At 35.1% G+C, this 20847-nt stretch overlaps 1 protein-coding gene across 2 annotated transcripts; it reads left to right on the top strand.

The window, feature by feature from the left end:
- The first annotated feature begins 302 nt into the window (after positions 1–302).
- Positions 303–14506, top strand: LOC147384404 (uncharacterized protein At4g15545-like). Of its 2 annotated transcripts, none has more exons than XR_015172619.1 (10): positions 303–794; positions 919–987; positions 7788–7841; positions 8002–8065; positions 8715–8792; positions 8885–9142; positions 13061–13106; positions 13196–13274; positions 13358–13517; positions 14267–14506. XR_015172619.1 is itself a non-coding variant. In XM_086425561.1 (10 exons), the coding sequence occupies exons 1-9, from the start codon at positions 501–503 to the stop codon at positions 13476–13478; spliced, it is 1035 nt and encodes a 344-aa protein (XP_086281687.1). In that variant the 5' UTR covers positions 305–500; the 3' UTR covers positions 13479–13517; positions 14267–14506. The 2 variants fall into 2 exon arrangements, 1 of the variants encoding a protein (XP_086281687.1); XM_086425561.1 differs by having other exon boundaries at positions 305–794; positions 13386–13517.
- Positions 14507–20847: the final 6341 nt, after the last annotated feature.

The following is a 20847-nucleotide window of genomic DNA, read 5'->3' as shown; positions in this document are numbered from 1 at the left end:
GAAAATATCGAATCAAATACAGGCAAATCGTTTTTTCTCTTTCAAATTGATTTTCCCACAGATTTATCTAGTAGTCAAGCAAGGCCCCACTCTCCCACCCTCAACCCTCCACCTTTTTTATTTATTTTTGTTTAAATTTAAATTTGAAATATAAAGTTATTAAAGTCACTTGGAGGGAAATACGAAAAAGATTCAAACGTAGACGACCCCCCGAATAAAACATGCCAACAAAAGGACAATAATTAAAATAATAAAATATATATAAGTGAGAGAAGGTATAATAAATAAATAAATAAAAACCCATCACGTATATATTCCATTCCAATTTACCAAACGCTTCCTCGGAAGTCGTGTTCAGCCTCAACCTTCTTCTTGTCCCTGTAATTCTGATTTTTTTTTCTCCAGCGTTTAGAGTTTAGGGCTCATAAAAGCTTTTTAGGGTTTTTAATTTTTTTTTTAAAAATTCGTTTTTAAGGGATTCGATTTCGAAAGCAAAGAAGATGACGCATAACAGCAATTACAGCAGTGGAAGCGGTGGCACCGATTTCCATTTACCAGACGAGATATTATCTGTGATTCCAACAGATCCGTACGAACAATTAGATTTGGCAAGGAAGATTACATCAATGGCGATTGCATCTCGTGTTTCTAAGCTCGAATTGGAGACTGGGCGTTTGCGACAGAAGCTTTCGGAGAAGGATCGGGTGATATTAGAGTTGGAGGAGAGGGTTTTACAACTCGATCAGGCATATCAGGAGGCTGATCACCGATTAATGCTCGTCAATGATGAAAACGTAACGATTTTATTCTCTCTCTCTCTCTCTCTCTCTCTCTCTATATATATATATATATATATATATATATATATAATCATTTCTGAGAATATTGAATTGATGGTCTTTTGTTTTTTTTTTGAAGATTAAATTATCGAAAGAACGAGACTCGCTCTCTATGATTGCAAAGAAATTGAACAGGGATCTGGCAAAGGTAATAATATTCACTTTCTGCCTGCCTCCTTGATATCTTGTAGACCAATCTTTATTTGATTATTAGTTTTTAATGGTTCCTGCGAAACTTGGAGCTCCTTTATCATTGGATCTTTATTTATGTTACTCTAAAAAGTTGTATTTGAGTGGATTTATACATATAAAATTTAAAATAAAAAAGCTAAAGTGGAAAATTTCAGAGTTCTCATACATGTGGTTTGTCCCTTCAGCACAAGATTATGTACTATTCAACAATCATATAATATGACCACCATGTTGTACACCCACAAGGTGGGGCCCACATTACAGCTTGAATTCTTTCTTCTACACAAAGTCGGATTCCAAATTGCTCAACTCATGTAATTTGATGGAAAATGAAACATCATGTAGCTCTGCTAAACTTCATTGAAATATGAAACCATGCTGATTGATTGGTGGAAGAGTTTGGTCACCCCTTCAAAGGGATCACCTTTGATTGTACATGGATCTCACTCCAAGATATAATAACATATGACACTAATGGAGTCAAATTTCCCAACTGCTTCTACATCAAGTGTTGCACAATTTATGTTGAAACTCATCACTCTGAAACCAAGGAAAGATAAAGCAGCTATTTAGTCATCGGTTGGTGGCAAGTTTTTGACTTTCTATTTCAAAGCCTATCTCATAAAAGTCTTGGTCGTTAAAGCATGTATGCACTGGTTCCTTTTTTGAATCCTCTAAGAAATTAAATCCCACACATTTGAAGAGTTCGCCATGAGACCCATGACATAGATCCTCATACTCCTAAGCAAAGAACTGTTGCCTATATTGCATGCTTGCAAGAACAACAAATAGGAGGATGAAATTAAAAGGTCCTACTCATTTGAGGGTGAGATGGATGAGGATGCAAAGAGTACATTTCTATTAAGCTTTGAGGGTGTATCAATGGATGAAAAAATTTCACTGACCTTGATGAAAAAGTGGTGGCATCATGCTTAAGAACAATCATTACAACACCTTTGACAACAAAATGTGGATCCTTGTGGCTTGAGGAAAAAAGCAAGGAAAACATGTTTAGCTCCAAATGGAATGCTTCAAAGGATAGACAAAATGGTATAGTTTGCTTTTAACACCTCTACTTAAGAGAAAACCAAGACTTATTCCTTAAAAGGTTTGAATATGCCCTCTCAACAAATCATCTTGTACATGGATGGATAAGGATATGTTGCTATGGTTAAATGAATCAGATTTAATGTAGACAAGGTTCACTTGATCTCTACCTAAATAAAGCTAATGGCCATTTGTTTGCCGTTGCATTGAAGAGAGATAAGAGGAGAAAGGGCACTAAGGAAAGAAATGGGAGAGAACTTTATAGTGATTAATAACGCGAGAGTCAAGCGAGAATTATCTTGGGCCTAGGGTTTTCTTAGTCCAATCTCTTCACCATGTTTGGATCCCCTATTAATAGGAATATTTGGTATGGAAAAGTACCCAATCATTTGAAGTATGTTTTGGGCTCAAAATGTGTATGTCAATACGTTATTCCAAAGTTATGGGCTCAAGATGTGATGTGCATTTTGTAAGGATATAAATATCCCTCTTGTAACTAAATTATATTGTGGGTGTCGTCAAAGCATTCTTTGATAGTTGAAACCTTTTTTTTATAGGTAACAAAATTTATTGATAAAGTGGTCAAGAAGACTAACTAAAGGTTACATAGAAACTAGACTAAGGAAAGGAAATAGAATGGATCCAAACTCATCTAACGACAAAATCATCGAAAAACACTCCCCTCAACTCCACAAACACCTTACACGAATAAAATAAACAAGAAGGTATCGAGAAAGATAGAGATGAGGCTTCCATTCCCCTTCCTTCAAAACACCTACTGTTTCGCTCCTTCCATATCCCCCAGTACTATCTTAGCATCTACAAAAGAGACTCCTCACTCTAGCCAAGTCTGAAACAAAGCCAAACTGAAGCATGCATACAACCCTTCATTATGAATCTGCCAAGGAAGAAACTCCATAGTTGTCTCGAAAAAACTAAATGGAGAAGCAAATGATCAATTGACTCTTCATCAAAAGCAAGCATTTGGCCCTTGCACACCTCTTCTCATGAGCTAGTCCATGGTTAGGGACTTCCTTAGTATGGCACACCAAATAATGAAGGTCACCTTCGAAGGAACTTTCTGACCCCACACGTCCTTCATTGGGAAACTAGTACTTGAAGCTACGACTTGTAAAACGAGCCTACTGAGAAAACCCTAGAAGTACTACTTACCCAACAAAGCTTGTCTCTCGCCTTGTTTTTTATTCTAGCCCCATCAAGACACTATAACAGTCGTGCCACTCCTTCCAATTCCCAATTATTTAAATTTCTTCTAAAACCTAGGTCCCAACCTCCTACTCCCCCATCAACATTCCAAAAAGAACCCATTGATTAGCCCTTATTCGTAGAAAGTAAAGCTAGACGAGGGAACCTCTCCATGCACCAAACATCTTCCCCAAAAAGAATTCTTCCCCTCGAGCCCACTACAAATCTGATTCTCTTCCTAACTCCAAGATGGTTAATTTGTCAAGTAGTGTGCTCTCTAACAAAGCATCATTCACAATCATGACACTTTCCATCCGTGAAAGCATTATGTAGGGAAGTGCCAACAAGGGCTTCTCCTCCACATAGTATACATACCTCACCTCCAAGCGTCCCCAATGAACTAATGTGCACTCACGTTGTGTCATGGGGCCAATAGGAGGCCAAGGATTTAGTCCATTCTAAGCATGCCTTGTTTACTTATTTGAGGTTTCGCTCATTTGCTCTATGGCATCTCCATGACACTTAGTTGTCGTCATTGATGCAATGTGGTGCCCTCATGACAATCTAGCTGGCACCATTACACATCCAACGAATTGCTCATTGGCACAATCCTAACCTTACTTGTTTTCTTTCGAGTACAAACCTAAACTTTTTATGATCATCCTTGACATGAGGTTAAGCTGTCCATGTGCTATAACTATTCTATTCTTTGAGACAAGCTTAAATTACCTTTTTTGAAATTAAAACTATCAATGGCAACCTCCATCTATAGTTTTGACATGATAAGACAAATTTACAAATCAACATTAGGGGTGGCAATCTCAACACGACCCACAAACAAGACTCGAAAACGACACGAAGTTAGTGGGTTTGGGTTATAATAGTGTCAACCCGTCTAACACGATTATTAAATGGATTGGGTTTGGGTTCTAGGTGTCAACCCTCTTAGTCCATTTAGACAGGTTTAGTTATCCTGTCATTAACGTGTAATTTTAAATATATTAACAATTATTTAAGAATCGTTTAAATTACTCATTTTTTTCTAGAATTTCCTAGAATTTTTTCATAATACATTTTTTTACATCGAATTCTATAAAATATAAAGGGTATTTTAAGATATTTTAACTTAATAAATGGTTGAGCTTCAGTTTGGGAAAGAACAAACACTTTTCTTAATAAGTTATTTATTTATATTTATATTTTTTTTTACTCCATTTTTTCATTAAAATCTAGTGGTATGTAGTGTTTGATTCCTAATATTGGCAAAATGACCCTCAGTAAGATTTAAGATCTTACTAAGTAAGGCTATTATGTCTCATGTGATAATGAAATACACTTTGCTTAGCCAATAATAATAATAATAATAATAATAATAATAATAATAATATTGAAAAACACTTTCCTTACTAAGTAAGGAAAGTTTTAAGACCACATCACATTATGGCATCCAAAAACATGATCAAAAGAAAGTTGCTTTTCACCATTGAACTTAGTTTACGGTTGTGTGACTTTATTTAGAGTAATGATATTTTTTTTTTGGTGGTGGAAATGGAACTTATATTTTTCAATAAAGATTAGAATTTATTTAATAGATTAGATATGGGTTGGGTCAGGTATACCTATTTATAAATGGGTTGGGTTTGGATTTAAGTTTTTGACATAATTATTAAATGTGTTGGGTTTGGGTTTGGTAAATTTTCATAATACCCTTACCTCAACACGACATGAACATGACCCATTGCCACCCCTACTCAACATGTGTTGTGGTTTCCAATCAGGCAATCAACCTAAGGCTTTGTGGATTTTCATTTTTGGAGGGAAAGTTCTTACGTCGGAGGTGGAATTGTAGAAAAGTACAGTGATTGAAGTTTTTACACTTCTAATTTCTCACATTCTGCCAAGCAGCTAAAATTCAATGACAGCAAGCTCAAAAGTTTGTCATTGATTGAACAAATGCGTGCTTTTTAGTAATTCTGATGAATACACCCAAGTCGAGTGAAATTAGGAGTCTTCAACCACTTATAATTGCCCACCTATATAAGATGCAAAACTTTGCATTTTGGCTGGTGCTGATTCCATCCTTTAGTTCTTTAGTTTAGTGAAACACCAAACGAAGGCTATTTGGGATTCCTAGTCAAATCTCCATGGAATGGGGAGTGTTTTGATGCAATTTAGAGGCTCTGAAAGGCATTAGGAAGGTTGAAGATAATGCGAATTGAGGCAGTAAGAAAAAATCTGAAGATACATGCCTTGATAAAAGATATGGTTCTCAGTGTCATTCAAATACTACAATATTGATCATATGATTTAAATCAAATCTTAAACCCAAGCAATGCATATTTATGTCTGAATACCTTTACATCAAAATTTTACAATTTTTTTTTACCAGTTTAGTACTTTTCATAATTTTGAATTTTACAATTCTATTATTTTACTCTTATGAATTTAAGTTATGTGGGGTGACTCCTATGTATATATCACACAAAAAAGTATGTATTTTACTACTTATCTAATACCACCTAATTATTTGGAATAAGGCTTAATGATTATGGCATAACATGGTGACAAGTATTTCATGTCCGTGCTTAGAATTGGGATAGTTGATGAGGAATCAAAATTTGTTTAATTTGACCATAAAGTAAAATAGAATGCAAAATGGACTGCCACATGTACTAACGGGTTTGTGCCTATTAGATACCATTAGGTGTTGAGATGGCCACACATAAAGGGATTTTCAGCTAGACCGGCGCCAACCCTTCGATATATTTCTTGCTGGAAGTATCCCTGATCCCATTGATAACGAGTGGGACCAAATAATTCGATCGGGGTAGTTGCTGAACCATACCACATAGTGCCAGCAACAACAAAAGCTGCAAAAAAGACAGCAGCGATACTACTGGAAAGGACAGTCTCACACCTGCAAGATGCCTCTTTGCACCAAGATTGCCTTCAACGCTTGTTGCACTATCTTTGTTCTATGAGCCTCCTATTACTCCACCAAAGTGCGCTCAAACCTTAACATCAGCATCCTATGCACCTTCCAGTGGCACCATATCGAAAGGGGATACAAACCGGACTTAGGTTTGGGGGCCCCAAGGAGAGATCTTGATAGGCATCCATGTCATTTGCCCATGTATTTTAGTGTGCATTCCAGTGGATGTTTCAGGGGAAATAGAAATATCTATTTTCGGGAAAATTTCCCTAGTTTGGAAAATCATCCAAGGAAGTAAGGGCAAAACTAGCTTTTCCTTGGGTTTGTCATCTCGACAGCTTTTCTAATAAAATTTTGATTTTCCTATTGATAAAAAGGCAAAACTATCAGCCACTGGGAAAGTAAACAAACAGTAGAGGGAATAAAGTGCTTTTTTTATTCCTTTTTTTTTGTGAGTGTGTGTTTGCGGGGGGAAGGAGTATTCTTTGGTGAAATGAGAATCCCCTTTAGGTCCAGTTCCCAAGTTTGATTTGATGTTATAAAAGAAAGGCTTGTCGGTGTGTAGCTCCATTGTTTAGGAAGGAGTAGAACTATCTTGGGACTTTCAGTTGAGGTTTCAATAATTGGGACATCCAAGAAACTGCTAATCTTATCAATCTCATCTCCCTTGCTCTCAATTTTTTTATCTAGGGAGGATCGAAGAGTTTAGGCTTGCAGTCAAGATGGTAAGTTCTCGATCAAATCATTATATATCTTACGCTTGACTCTCCATCTTTTGTGTTCTTGGATCCAAAAATCCTATCCAACGTACGTAGCCTTTTTTGTTTGTATTGCGGATTTGAACTCTTAACCACCTATCACATCATAGCTAGGGGAATTGTATCTTTGGATTTTTTGCATATTATGCAAATTGAATGGTGAATTTGTTAATCACCTCTTAATTTACTTTGATTTCACTTGTCAGGTGTAGGCCCACTTTTTTACCTTGCTTTGTACCTCATGGTGTTTTCCTAGCTCTATGCTTCCTTTATTCCAAAGCTAGTGATCCAAGGTCTTTGTTGACAAAGAGCGGATTCTATGGAAACTTGTTCCTTTTGTGGTTGTTGGGGCATCTAGAAGGAGAGGAACAATAGGATATTTTATGCGAAGGAACATTCCCTTCAGGAGATCATATCTCTACTTTGAGCTTATCCTTTGTGTGTAAACTTTTGTTAGAATTTGAAGGAGTGTTTTTTGAGGATTTGTTGTTTAGATGGGACTTGATTTGCAAGGTGAACAGTTAATTTTGTCTTTGTACGTATTTCATTAAATATCTTTATCTATTAAAAAAAAAAAAGAATAGTGGATGCTTGTTCTGATTGCAAAGGTTGTGATGACTCCTTTTCATTTTTTTGACATAAAGTTGCATGATTGTTCTTGTAAGGATCACTTTTTGTTTGGTTCTTGATTAATGTAGACATCATCATAGTATTTCTTCAACACTGCCATTTATCTAACAAAGATATCCTTCTCCTCTTACCATTTTTTATTGGCTCACAATGATAAAAACTAAACTCTAGTTGTTCTGACAGTTGGAGACATTTAAGAGGCAACTGATGCAGTCACTCAATGACGATAATTCGTCTGTAAGATTCTGAACTAGTCCAACCCAGTTGTAAATGGCTCTTATGATTCTTTTTCTGTGCAATTTTTGTTTTTTTCATATGGTGCAAGTGTAACCTATGGATGATTATTGTTCCAAGAGCTTAGAACTCTATTTTGCTTTTTTTTTTTTTTTTCTTGCAGCTAGCTGAAACTGTTGATATAGGGACCTGTGACCACTCAGTTGCCAAAGCCTACTCTTTAAAGGGTACATCTACTTTGACGATGGGGATTTTGATTATTTGGAATATGTACCATAATGCTTAATAGCTGTAACTTTTTCTCATTATTGGAGGAGCCTAACTTATAGGGCATAAAATGGGTCAGATTTTATCCGAAATCCGAGTGATCGGAATCTAATTTTTGCGCGTTTGGACCCTTGGAGCAGACCCGAATAGAAAAATTGGTTGCATATGGGTTGACGTCCCTTGATCACAGTTGGATACGGATCCACCTGTATATCCGTCTATTGCTTTGAAAACTATATTTTTTTGTTTTTCAAAATATCTTTATTCTACTACTTTAATATAACATGAATTCCCATAAATTAAAAGAATTATAATTGTAAAATAGAATAATATAGAAATTAGAACAGAAATAAAGCAAGAAAATGTTGAACGGTCAAATATTTGACCTGACCGACTTGAATCAAGTAAGTCGGTTGGGTTGGATGCAGATTTAGTGAAAGCAAAATGGTTTTAGGTAATAGGATTTAAATAACAAATTCTGATCTGGATATGGATATAGTCAGATCTGACCCGAACCCGACCCATTTTTAAGCCCTACTAACTTAGTTTACGTTTGTTGATGGTTTTCTGATATCAGTACATATTTATCTTAAATCCGTGATGCCTCAGATGAAGGAACAAACGGCAGCTACCTAGCAACCAATCTTGTGAGTGGCTCTACAGAAATGGGTAACCCATCTGAAGATGGTAAGTGGACAGCCTCTTTTGTTGAATAATGCTCATGTTTTATAATTTTGGTGTTATCTTTGACGCTTTTTAAGTTGACTTGGGTTTTACAGCTTCAAGACATGTTGGACAGAGATTCTCTATGACTCCATACATCACACCAAGGTTAACTCCAACTGGAACCCCAAAAATGATTTCTACTGGTGGTTCCCCTAGAGGATACTCCGCTGCTGGATCCCCTAAAATGACCTCTGGCACCACCTCGCCCACTAAACATCAATATGAAGGACGGACTGTGTTGAAGTCATGGTACCCACCGAGTCAACAGTCTTCTGCGGCAAGCTCTCCTCCTCGTGGACGCCCATTGCCAGGTTCACCAAGAAATGAATCCCCTTAAGATTAGAACATCTTTACCATTATAATGAGAGAAGGAAGAGTTGAAGTGGTTGAACACCAAAATTTGGATTCCAAAAATACCTTCACCTTAATATTTGAATTTAATATAATCAGGGTAATTTTGGTCAAAAACCAATAAAATTGAAATTGCACATCCCTAAAATTGCATTGAGTTAGTTTTCAAAATTACAAAAATATATATTTTTACTATGTAATCTTCAAAACCACTCTTTATTTAATATTTTAAATTACAAGTAAACCCTTCAGACAAATGTGTTTTTTATTAATAGCGAGGAAAAAAAAAACAGCAAACAAAAAGGAGAGGTTGAGCTGACCAACCCCAAGAAAGAAAAATATAAGAAAAATAAGAAACAAAATGGAAACAGAGCACAACCACTGAGCTAAGCCTCAGACAGATTACAAACAAACTCCTAGTGAACTAAGAAGAACACCCCTTTGAACTCCTTAAAGATCTTGCACCAAAAGAACAAAAGCCCAAGGATCGACAGACATAGCTCTTGAGATGACTGCTCCTTTCCTTCGAAGATTCTAGCATTTCTTTCCTTCCATACACCCCAAGTAATTACAAACGGAGTTAAGCTCCATGGCAACCTTTTAGAAGAATGAAACCCACTTTACAATTGAATCCACTCCTCAAAAACTTCTCTCACGATACCCGGCATGCAAGATTCTACTCCAAACAAGGAGAAAAAGTGAATCCACATCTCTTTTGCCAAGGGGCAATGCAATAGGAGATGATTTACCAATTCTTCATTTAACAAGCACACGCAACAACAGTTCGGGACACAAAAACCTCTTTTCCTCAACTGATCAACCGTTAGACTCATTTTCTTCATAGCTGTCCACATAAAGAAAGCCACCTTAGACAACACTCTTGGGCCTGGGGGCGAAGCTAGGATTTTGCTCACGTGGGGGCAATTGAGAGTGGAAAAATTTGTGGGGGCAAACAAGAGTAATTTTTTTTTGTGAGGGCAATAGTGACATTTCTTTTATTCCTCAATATTTTTTTTTGAAAAGTATAATATATTGATAAAAGGGGAAACAGGAAACAAGGAGGCCGAGAAAGCCTCACAATGAACAACAAAGAAATAAAAACACAAAGTTAGTGATTACATAACAAGTCCCATCTACAAACAAAATCACCAAAAGTAATCCCTGCGAATTCTATGTTCTGCTTGGACCAAAGGTATAGTAGGCCCAAGATCTCCAAAAAACCTGACTGAGAGCTACTAGACTTGCTGTTGAACACCCTGTTATTTCTTTCGTTCCAAACCCCCCAAGCTATAGTCGCTGGAAGTAAAGCCTACAGGAACCGTTTTCTTTGTGGAAAGCATTACTGGTCCACCCTTCTAACAACAAGGAAAACTTACGGGGAAAAACCCAATTAATATGGAAAAGTTTAAGGAAAGTTGACCAAATGTTGTAAGAAAAAGGGCAATGAATTAAAATATGATCAACTGATTCCCCATCCCTCATACATAAGGGGCAACAATTGGGAATGATCCAACCTCGAACAATCAGATTATCCAACGTAAGAATCTTGCTAAGAGAGGCCAATCAAACGAAAAAGGAGACTTTAGAGGGGACTAACCTGGACCAAATGATAGGTACCGAAAGAGATTGCTCAGCTAAGGGAGTAAGCCACTTATAGCTACAGAGAATCTCTTATCCTTAGCCCATATCCATTCCCACTTATCCTGTTCGCCCTCGTTGAGATGGAACGTATGTAGGAGATTAAGGAAAGATGTCACTTCCGTTAGCTCTCAATCATTGAAATTTTTCCTAAAATCCAAATCCAAATGAAACCTTTGGATTCAAAGCAACTTTTGAAAGCATACACACCTCATCCAAGTACAGAAATGATATTTTGAGTAAAAAAGTGTGTAATATGAGACCAAATAGATGGAGCAAGAGAAGAAAATATGGGACGTAAAGGTGGAACGTAAGATTTTCAAGCTTAAGGAAATCTGGGTGCAACGGAAAAAAGGGTTGGAGATTAAGGAAAATGGTAGAAGGACGGAATCAATACTTCAACTGCTGGAGGAGGAAGCATTGTGGGTATCCAAACAACTGGATTTAGCGAGAAACTCTTCGAAAATTTTCAAGGCAAAGTATTCGAAAGATGGAAGAATATTTATAATTCAGGGAGAACAGAATCGATACGGTAGATTCCTCAAGCTTCAACAGTTTACGGATAAATTTCATTCACGAGGGATTGTGTTCCCGGAAGGATTAGGAGGACAAGGCTGGGGGGAGGTGAGTCTAGCGGTTAAAACTCGGCTTAGTCCAGATGAAAAGATGAAGGCACCGGCGGTAGAGGGTGGGTTAGTCAATCCGTGGTTGAAAGAAGTAAGTGGATCTTTTGCTTCTAAGACAGTGCTGCCTGCTTCGTCAAGAGGAGAGATGAGTGCTATTAGTGCGGGTATACAAGCTCACAACAATGGATCAGTATTTGGCAAATGGAGATGGGCTTTCATCTGTAGCACGAGCTTTGACGAGGCAGATTGGGATGAAATTTTGGGTGTTATGAAGCGAGACTTTGCTCAGTCATTGAAGGTGAAATTGTTAGCTTGGGAACCAAAAACTCGGATTTTGATGGTGGACAATAGAACAGAATTTCCGAAGGTTAACTCGAGGAGATCAGTATTGGCGGGTAATGTATCTTTCAGTTTACGTCCGTGGTTTGCGGATTGCAACACTTTAAACCCAGTATGTAATGAGAAAGGAACGTGGGTGTGCGTCAAAGGGTTACCATTCCTCAATATTATGTGTCCTAGTAGCTCATAAATTCTAAAAGACTTTGAAAATTCTTGTGGGGGAAAGTGCTCCATTGTCCCCAATGTAAATCCACCTGTGCTTGGGCCCCACACAGGCAGATGTGGAAAGGTTGGGTCCCCACTCCTATTTAAATCATTATAAAAGTCCCTCATTGAGGAAAACCCTTTGCTATTAGTGCCCCAAACTCTCGAGTCTTCTCCTGTTGAATTTCTTGGCACGTTGTCTAAGCAAGTCAATAAGTCCAACATCTTCGGTAGCCCAATCATTAAGTGGCCTCCTAAACCCGAAGTCCAAACATCTACCACCTAAACCCATGAAAGCTTGCCATTGGGAGATTCCTTTTTCTAGAAATGGAAAATAGTGAGGGGAATCTCTCCTTCAAAAGACCCACACTGCACCACAAGTCTTCCCAAAATTTAACCTTGTTTCCCCTTCTTACTATCAAAGAAACCATTTTCTTGAATTGAGGCAGAACCTTAAGATACCTTTCCAAATCTCACACCCATGAGAACTTTAAGTCTCCACTCTCCTACCTGAAAATATCCTCCGCAAATTTCTCCGCAATCACTTTTCGTCAGTACTCTTCTCGATCAACTCCAAACCTTCGAAATCACTTCCCTAATAAAGCCACATTCAAGACTCCTAATTTTCTAAATCCAAGGCCCCCCAATCTCTTTACTGTGCATACATTTTTCCAACTCACCAAATATAGTTTGCTTTTCCCTTCCCTATAATGCCACAAGAAGTCTCTAAAGATTTTATCCAGTTTCAGCTCCACGCTCTTAGGCAACGTGAAAAGAGAAAGGAAATACATTGGGATTCTAAGCAGTATGCTTTACCAATCATCCTCCCTAAAGCCTCAGCCTTAGCCACTACCAAGAACAAGAAGGGGGTAAAGGGTTGCCCTGACGCAAACCTCGTGAACTCCTAAAGAAACCTTCAGGAGAGCCATTAACAAGAATGGAAAAAGAACGCTAGGAAACATACTTCATAATCAGGATACATGTGCTTTTGCAAATAACATTGTTTGATACAAGCATTTTTTTTCTTATCCAAGTATAAAATTTTCTTTATATGTGTTGTGATATTGTTAGCCCGCACTCCTCGGATTGATGGAAAGGAGTTCTTCCGCCAAGCCAGGTCCGTTCCGCTTGTTGAATTGAGATGCTTTACTTCAATTAATAATTGAGGCACTCCTAAGAATGTCTTTTGGAATTTATGTATTTCAGGACCCGTCTCTCTTATGAGCAATTCAGTGCATTTTTAGCTAACATCAAGGAGCTGAATGCTCAAAAGCAATCCCGGGAGGTATTCTGTTATTGACCCCTTCACGAGTTTTTTAATATTGTGCAATTGAGTCTCTTGGCCATGTATAATGCACACTGAATTAGAAAAAAAATGGTTATTTGTTTCATTCAGGAGACGTTGAGGAAGGCAGAAGAGATATTTGGCCTAGACAACAAAGATCTGTATTTGTCGTTTCAAGGGTTGCTTAATCGCAATGCTAATTAGAACTTAATAGTATATTTTCCGGAGATGATTCATTGTTAGGTATTTCTACCTTCCATCTATCTCACACAAATTTATGTTTTCTGTTTAGTTAATGCTCTTAAATAAGTTAATTAGTATGAGGGAAGAGGACTGGTAGGATGTTGATGGACTAATGCAAGTGAGGGGAGGATTGTGCTAGTGTACTCCTTCATATTTCCAAGTGTGCTACAATGCTTTGAGGCTACTATACATTTAGATGAGTCTGAGATGGACTTTGGTTTGTGGGTGACATTAATTCACAAGGAGAAAACTGGACTTGGAAATCTTCTTTCAAAGTCAAGTTCTCCACAATGGTACCCAGTTGTGAGGTAGTGGGTATAGGCCCAAGTCATTATTTGCATTGTAATAAATAAACTAATCAAAAAATTCACTTTGGACGCTTTGCCATGATATAACATGTATTTGATAGATTTTTATGGGAAGATCCTAAGCATCATCTGATACTTTGATTTTTGGCCGGTGTGGATCATGTGTATGGCACAGGATGACATCTTCCTTCCCTCCCATCCTAATCCATATGCTCCTCACATTTGAGACCATGTATATGTTGATGGAAGCATTATATGACATAGAGCCCAAGCCAACAACAGTTGTACCAAAAAACATTTCTGCTTCATTTTTGTATTTTTTTCGAATGACTTTTCTACTCTTGTAAGATGCAGGTTGAATACTGAACACTCTCCCTAAGAGGGGGAAAAAGTGAAGATTTTTAAAGGGGAAGGTTCTAATTATATCACACTCACTTGCAGGTGACATGTGGCATTTGACTTGTAATGCAATGTGCGAGAATGGCTTATGGGGAGCAAGATTGTTGTTGATCTGGATCTCGTGCATTCTATGTTTGATCGATGGAAGTGTACAAATGAAGCATTGTAACACTGATTTTAGTTTGATTGAAAGGGTGCAAGTGATTGTAAATGTCACAAATGTTGTACAATTCTCTTCAATGTCTGCTTTGTTTGTTTTAATTAATGCTTTCCTTGAAGTTACATGCTGGTATGTTTTTAGGCATTTTTGCAGTGCCTATAAGGGTTAACATTCAGTTCATCAGGCAATGATCTCTAATCATCATCCTGTAAATGCTCACGATCGTTATGATTGCATGGAAATGGAAAAATGGTTGTCCTGGGCGTAATTCTAAAAACTTGAATCATTTTCTTTTGAAGAAGAAAACTATCATGCTGGATCTCTTAAAGCGAAAAAAATTATAATATTATTCTCTTAGAATAAACCCCAAAGTTAAAAACTCACCTATCTTTTTTGCAATTTTCCTATTGCAATCAAACACTGGCAAGTAAAGACCTTTATTTTAGAAATGGATAAATTTTGTACAGTTCAAATAATGAATTTATCTTTATACCTTTTCCTTATATAGATGGGTAAAGCCTGTTTTTAATTAGTTCATTAACTTGATGTTGGCAGAATTTGAACAGGTCTCTAGTATTATCAACTAAAGGCTTTACCAATTAAGCTAGTTGGCACCTACTTTTCTTTTAAATATTAAAATGACTATTGTTTTTATTTTAATTACTAAAATAAAATCTATATGATAAAATACAAGAGGGGTTGGATTTTTTTTTATTTACAAATCTTGAGGACAACTTTAGTTCCTCTTCTCTTCTTTTTCAAAAGTAGCCTTTCGACTTTATTGTATTTCTTCTACTACTACCTTTGCAATTTATGTGTAACTCTTTTCTATTTTTCCAATGACTTCCCTTCAATTTTCTTGTCTTTCCTCTTTTACCTGTTTAACCCCCCAAAAAAAAGGATGCTCATGCCTACAAAATATCCTTTCAACTTATATATTACCTTCGTCCAACTTTATTGTCTTTTCTTTTTTACCCTCTTAACCCCAAAGATGATGCATACAATCCATAGGCATGGGCAAACTCTAGTCTATATGATAAAGTATACTAGACCCCACTCTCTTTATCCCCATATAGTGAGAGATTGGGATTTTTTTTTCCAAATTTTGATTTAGTATTTTAAGTATTTGAAGAAAAAAAAAATCAAAATTTCATTGTCAAATCATCCAAAAAACGTAATGTTGACTTATGGTCAAGGGCATAAACCTATATAACCAATTTAGTAGGTGGTTTTTTCTAAACTACCTTAAAACACAACGGTTGTCCCCTCTTTTGTCTCAATCTTTATACCTCTTATGAAGAACGTATCTCGAGTAAAACATTTTTTCTTTATTGTCTTTTCACTTCTTTTCAAAAATACCCTAACTTTATTGTTTTTCCTCTTCTACACATTTTCTAAGAATACTCCAACTTTATAATTTAAGATTTTAGAGGTTAGTTTCATTGAAGGTGGAATGATGGTTGTTGAACCATGAAGATCTTAAAAGAAAAAATAAATAACTTTTTATTTATTTATTATTATTTTTTAAAATTATTTTTGGAGGTACGTGCGATGATTTTTAGTAGTTTTAAATAAAAAATTAAAAAAATTTGTGTAACAAACATGTTGTTAGCAATGTCAATAAGTAATTTTATTTTTTGAGGGTTGTTGGTGTGTGTTTTTTTTATTTAAAAAAAAAAAAATTGCATAAAGGGTGTGCTGTTAGCAACATTAACAATTTTTTTAAAAGGGTGGTGTGTCGTTTTAAGAAATTGATTTTTGCTATTTTCATCTTCTTCTCATATGAGAAATAAGAGACATCAAAGATAAGAAGAGAGATGCCTCTCTCTTCATCTCTCTCTCTCTTTCTCTCTTTCTCTCTCTCTCTCTTCAACCAGTAAATGTTCGAAAGATTGGGGTTTCTATGACACAATCGATCCAATATTCTTTTTGATCTGCACCTCGATTCTTCATGAAGTCAAGAAATGTTGTAGATCTGAGCATCTGAACGAATCAACATCCTATGAACTTAAAGTCTGAAATTAAACGTGTTTTTTCTTACTGAAATTTCGTTGAAATTTGAGGTCTTAATCGTATAAGCTTTTGGATTTGTTGAACGATCTTTAATTTTAGGAATTAGGTGAGTCATGTTGGAATTATTATTGTTATTATTTTCATTATTAAAATTATTTTGTGGCCTTTCACATATACAAATTTAATATAAATGCTGGATTATAATTTGTTTAAAACATTAAGGATAAAATTGGAAATCATACTAGTGGTCTGGCATTGGTTACCAGCATCAAATATGATGGGTTAGTGAAACATCCTATCAAAATTTAAGTGGTATTCACCTAATACTAGAATTCTACGATGGGTAGAAAATTTAGTATCCTCTTTTATAAATAGGTGGTCGTCTCCCCCCTCTCTACAGAAAGATTATTCTATTATTAAGATAGAGGTTCCCATAACCAAAAGTGTAGACAAAGTTGGGGTAATGCACCTATTCTTTGCAGATCAAGATCAACGTATTTTTCACGAATAATCGGAAAAGTGAATCTAGTTATTTTACAATTATTGCTTTTCGATTCGATTATTCTATTATTTGTTCAAGATCAAATCCTAGATCCATGTCTATTATTTTCACGATATTTTACAAACAATTGGTATTAGAGCCTCGTGTGGATTTGTTTTTGTTCAAAACTGTTGATTAAATCTAAGTTGAATAGATTTAATTTTGAAATATATATATATATTTTTTATTTGTTTAAAGTTGATTTATCTGAAAATAAAAATCTATCGTTTTCTTTTCTTCTTCAAAGAAGATTATCAGAGATATTGTAATCTCGTTCAATCGATAACCAAACAAATAATTTACTATTTTAGTTTGTATCTGTGCGATGATCGGATCGACAAGAAAACCTTTATATGATGAACCCATTGAAACGATAAGAAAGATCCAAATCGTTACTATTGTTATTGATCTAAAATAAAAGAGATTATGCAATCAAATTTACATGCTCAACCGTTTGTGAGAATCTGAAATCGAAGAGATTTTAGATTTGTTTAAAAAAAAATTGATTATCAAAAACCAGTCACCGGAGCTTTAATTTGAGGTTACCGGACATTTTTTGGTGACCGTATGTGTCGCCCGACACCATCAGATAGCCTGCTGGTCGGACGAATGGGTGGCTACAATTTCATGATGGCTACTAGGGTTTGAAGTCGGTTTTTTTCTTGATGAAGAAGACAACTGTTCATTCGATTTTGGGTCAACCTGATTCGGGTTTTCGATTGGGCTTTGAGTTTTGATTAGGCCAAGCCCGTTTATTATTTAGTTGGGCTAAGCCTGATTCAGTTTACGTTTTGGGCCAAGCCTGATTCAATTTCTTCGGTTTTGGGCTAAGCTTGATTTAAATAAAAATTTAAGAATTTAAATATTTTGTTGGGTTATGCCCAATGTAGAAATCCAACCTGTTTAACCGACTCATTTGGGTCAACCCCGTGTCCCATTTCAAGTCAAACCGGTCTAGCCGAACCGGTTCAGTTGGTTCTAGTTAAACCAACACATTGAAAAACCATTTTTTCCTCATAAAACTTAGAAAAATCATAATTACTTTGTTTCAACTCCGATTTGGACAAAACAAGAGTCCATTTTGAATATTTTTTCGAGATTTATTCAATAAAATTGTTAATATAATTTTTTGACAGCAACATATAACAGTAAAGTTAAGATTAAGTTATACCCTTTTAGGAGAATATATTTATAATTGCTTTCTTTTATATAGAAAATTTTAGTTGTTATTTTAATGTACCCACATGCAAAACAAGAATAATTAGAAAGAAAATTTAGATATATTAGGGTATAGGTCTTGGCTATAGGGGTTTAGAAGACACTTTGAGTGATCGTTTAAGGAACGTGATGGAAATAAAATAGTAGTCTGCCTAAAGGTGACCGTTCTATAGAAGTTACGGGTTCTTGAATTTTGAGACTTAGTATCTCACTAAGATCACTTTGTGACACTCTTTTGCATGAAATCACTAAATTTTGCCTAAAGGTGATTTAGGGATGTTTGTGTAGATTGAGTGAATAGAATAGTCACAAGTGTGAAGGGGAGAGAAGGATAACTGTAGACACCCCATTTTCGCATTCGCCTGATTAATCAACTCGTCAACCCGATCGCAATGATTCCCAATAATGGATGATTATTCCAATACTCTATTTTGTTACTAGATATATTTCAAAAATTCGGATGAAGTATCTCAAACTAACAAAATTGTAGAAATCACGCTAAATTAGAAAAATATAACCTCAAAAATATAGAAATCATCATCTTGTAGACAAAAAGAAACTTTACAATAAAAATCGCTAAAAAATGATCAAATGATCAAATGATCAAATTATCAAAATACCCCTAACATCAAACATCCTTAAAGCCCCCTTACGCTTAGGAAAACTCATTCGAACACATAAAATAATAAAATAAAATCAAATAAATCATTTCGCCAATTTTCACCAAATTCGATAAAATTACGAAAATGCCCCTCATAAGGGTTGACAATCACTTCATGCAAAAAAATTCGTAAATGACACACATCAATAATCCCATTGAATTCTTTACGAAAAATTGATTCCAAAACATCTTGGAACATCGAAAACTAACTTAAAACGCAAAAGTTTTATTCAGGGGCAAAAAGATTAATTTTTCAAATTTAAAAATTTTTAATTTCGAAATTAATAAATAAAATATTAATTAACGTAAAGTAAAATCTTAATTTAATTTAAAAACCTAAACCAAGTCAATCTCATAAGACTTAAGTCAAAATCCTAATTTAAAGAAACCACGTCAATCTTATAAGACTTAAGTCAAAACCCTAATTAAAACCCTAATCTAAAAAGACCAAGTCAATCTCATAAGACTAAAGTCAAAATCCTAATTAAAATCCTAAAAGAAACCTAATCAAACACTACTCTACCTAAAAAACTCTATAAATAGAGAGTCTCCACAACCCAATTTTGTAGGTCGAAGAAAATCCTAGAAAAAGTAGGTCAAAAAGCCATCCTTTGTAGACACCCCATTTTTGCACTCGCCTAATTAATCAACTCGTCAACCATATTGCAACGGTTCCCAATGATGGATATTTATTTCAATGCTTTATTTTGTTACCATATGTATTTCAGAAATTCGGATGAGGTATCTCGAATTGACAAAACTGTAGAAATCACGTTACGCTAGGAAAATATAACCCCAAAAGCTTAGAAATCATCATTTTTCAGATAAAAAAAAGCTTCACGATAAAAATCACTAAAAAATGATCAAATTACCAAAATACCCCTAACCTTAAAATATCCTTAGAGCTTATATTACGCTTAGAAAAATCCATTCAAACACATAAAATAACAAATCGAAATCAAATAAATCATTTCGCCAATTTTCACAAAATTTGATAAAATTATGAAAATGCCCCTCATAAAGTTCACGATCATTCAACACAAATTTTTTTTATAAATGACACATACCAATATTTCCATTGAATTCCTTACAAAAAATCGATTCTAAAACATCATAGAACATCAAAAACCGACTTGAAACACAAAAAGTCCTCTCCGAAGGTAAAACGGTAAATTTACAATTTTTATAATTAAAAATTTTGAAATTAATAAATAAAATATTAAATAATTAAAGTGAAATATTAATAAAATTAATTTAAAATTTTGAACCAAAAAAATCGATCAATTAGCCTCTCAGGCAAAATTGTTTATGGTTGCCAAGATATTTATTCAAGGATCCCTCCATTTGGGGGTCTAAAGAATTAAAGACATAATAGAGGGAGATTCTCCAAAAGATTAAAGTCAATCAAGTAAGACTAAAGTCAAGATATTAAAGTCAATCAAGTAAGACTAAAGTCAAAATCTTAAAGTCAATCAAATAAGGCCAAAAGTCAAAATGCTAATAGAGTTCTAATTAAATAATAATTCTATTTAACAATCCTAATTAAATAATAACTCTATTTAATAGAATTCTAGCTAAAATATAACTCTACCTAAAGCAATTCTAATTAAAATATAACTTTACCTAAAATAATTCTAAATAAAATATAACTCTAACTAAAAGAATTATAATTAAACACTAATTCTATCTAAACAAACACTAAGTTGCCTTGAACCATTTCCTAATCTGAGAGGACTTTAAGTGGGACAAAACGTAGGCTTAGGCTAAGATTCGAAAAGGGTAAAAAAGGTTGAATCTAGATTTATTGAGGGATAGAATGGACACGGGGTTTGTCTATTTTTATTTTGAAAATATGATCTATGTCTCCTCCTAGCGTCTTATAAACTTGTTAAGGTAGGAGATTTAGATCAAACTTAAGATTAAACATTCGAGGTTTTTGACTTTTTTGATTTTTTTGTACTTTTATCCGTTCACAGTTAATCCTCGTGCGGGCCAAGAATATACTTTGGTATTTTTATTTTGACTTTTAA

Source organism: Akebia trifoliata, chromosome 15 (assembly GCF_017979445.1).
Source record: "Akebia trifoliata isolate Shusen 1 chromosome 15, ASM1797944v1, whole genome shotgun sequence".
Classification (NCBI taxonomy): Eukaryota; Viridiplantae; Streptophyta; class Magnoliopsida; order Ranunculales; family Lardizabalaceae; genus Akebia; species Akebia trifoliata.
The sequence above is the reverse complement of the archived record's forward strand: the minus strand, read 5'-3'. Positions and strand labels throughout refer to the sequence as shown.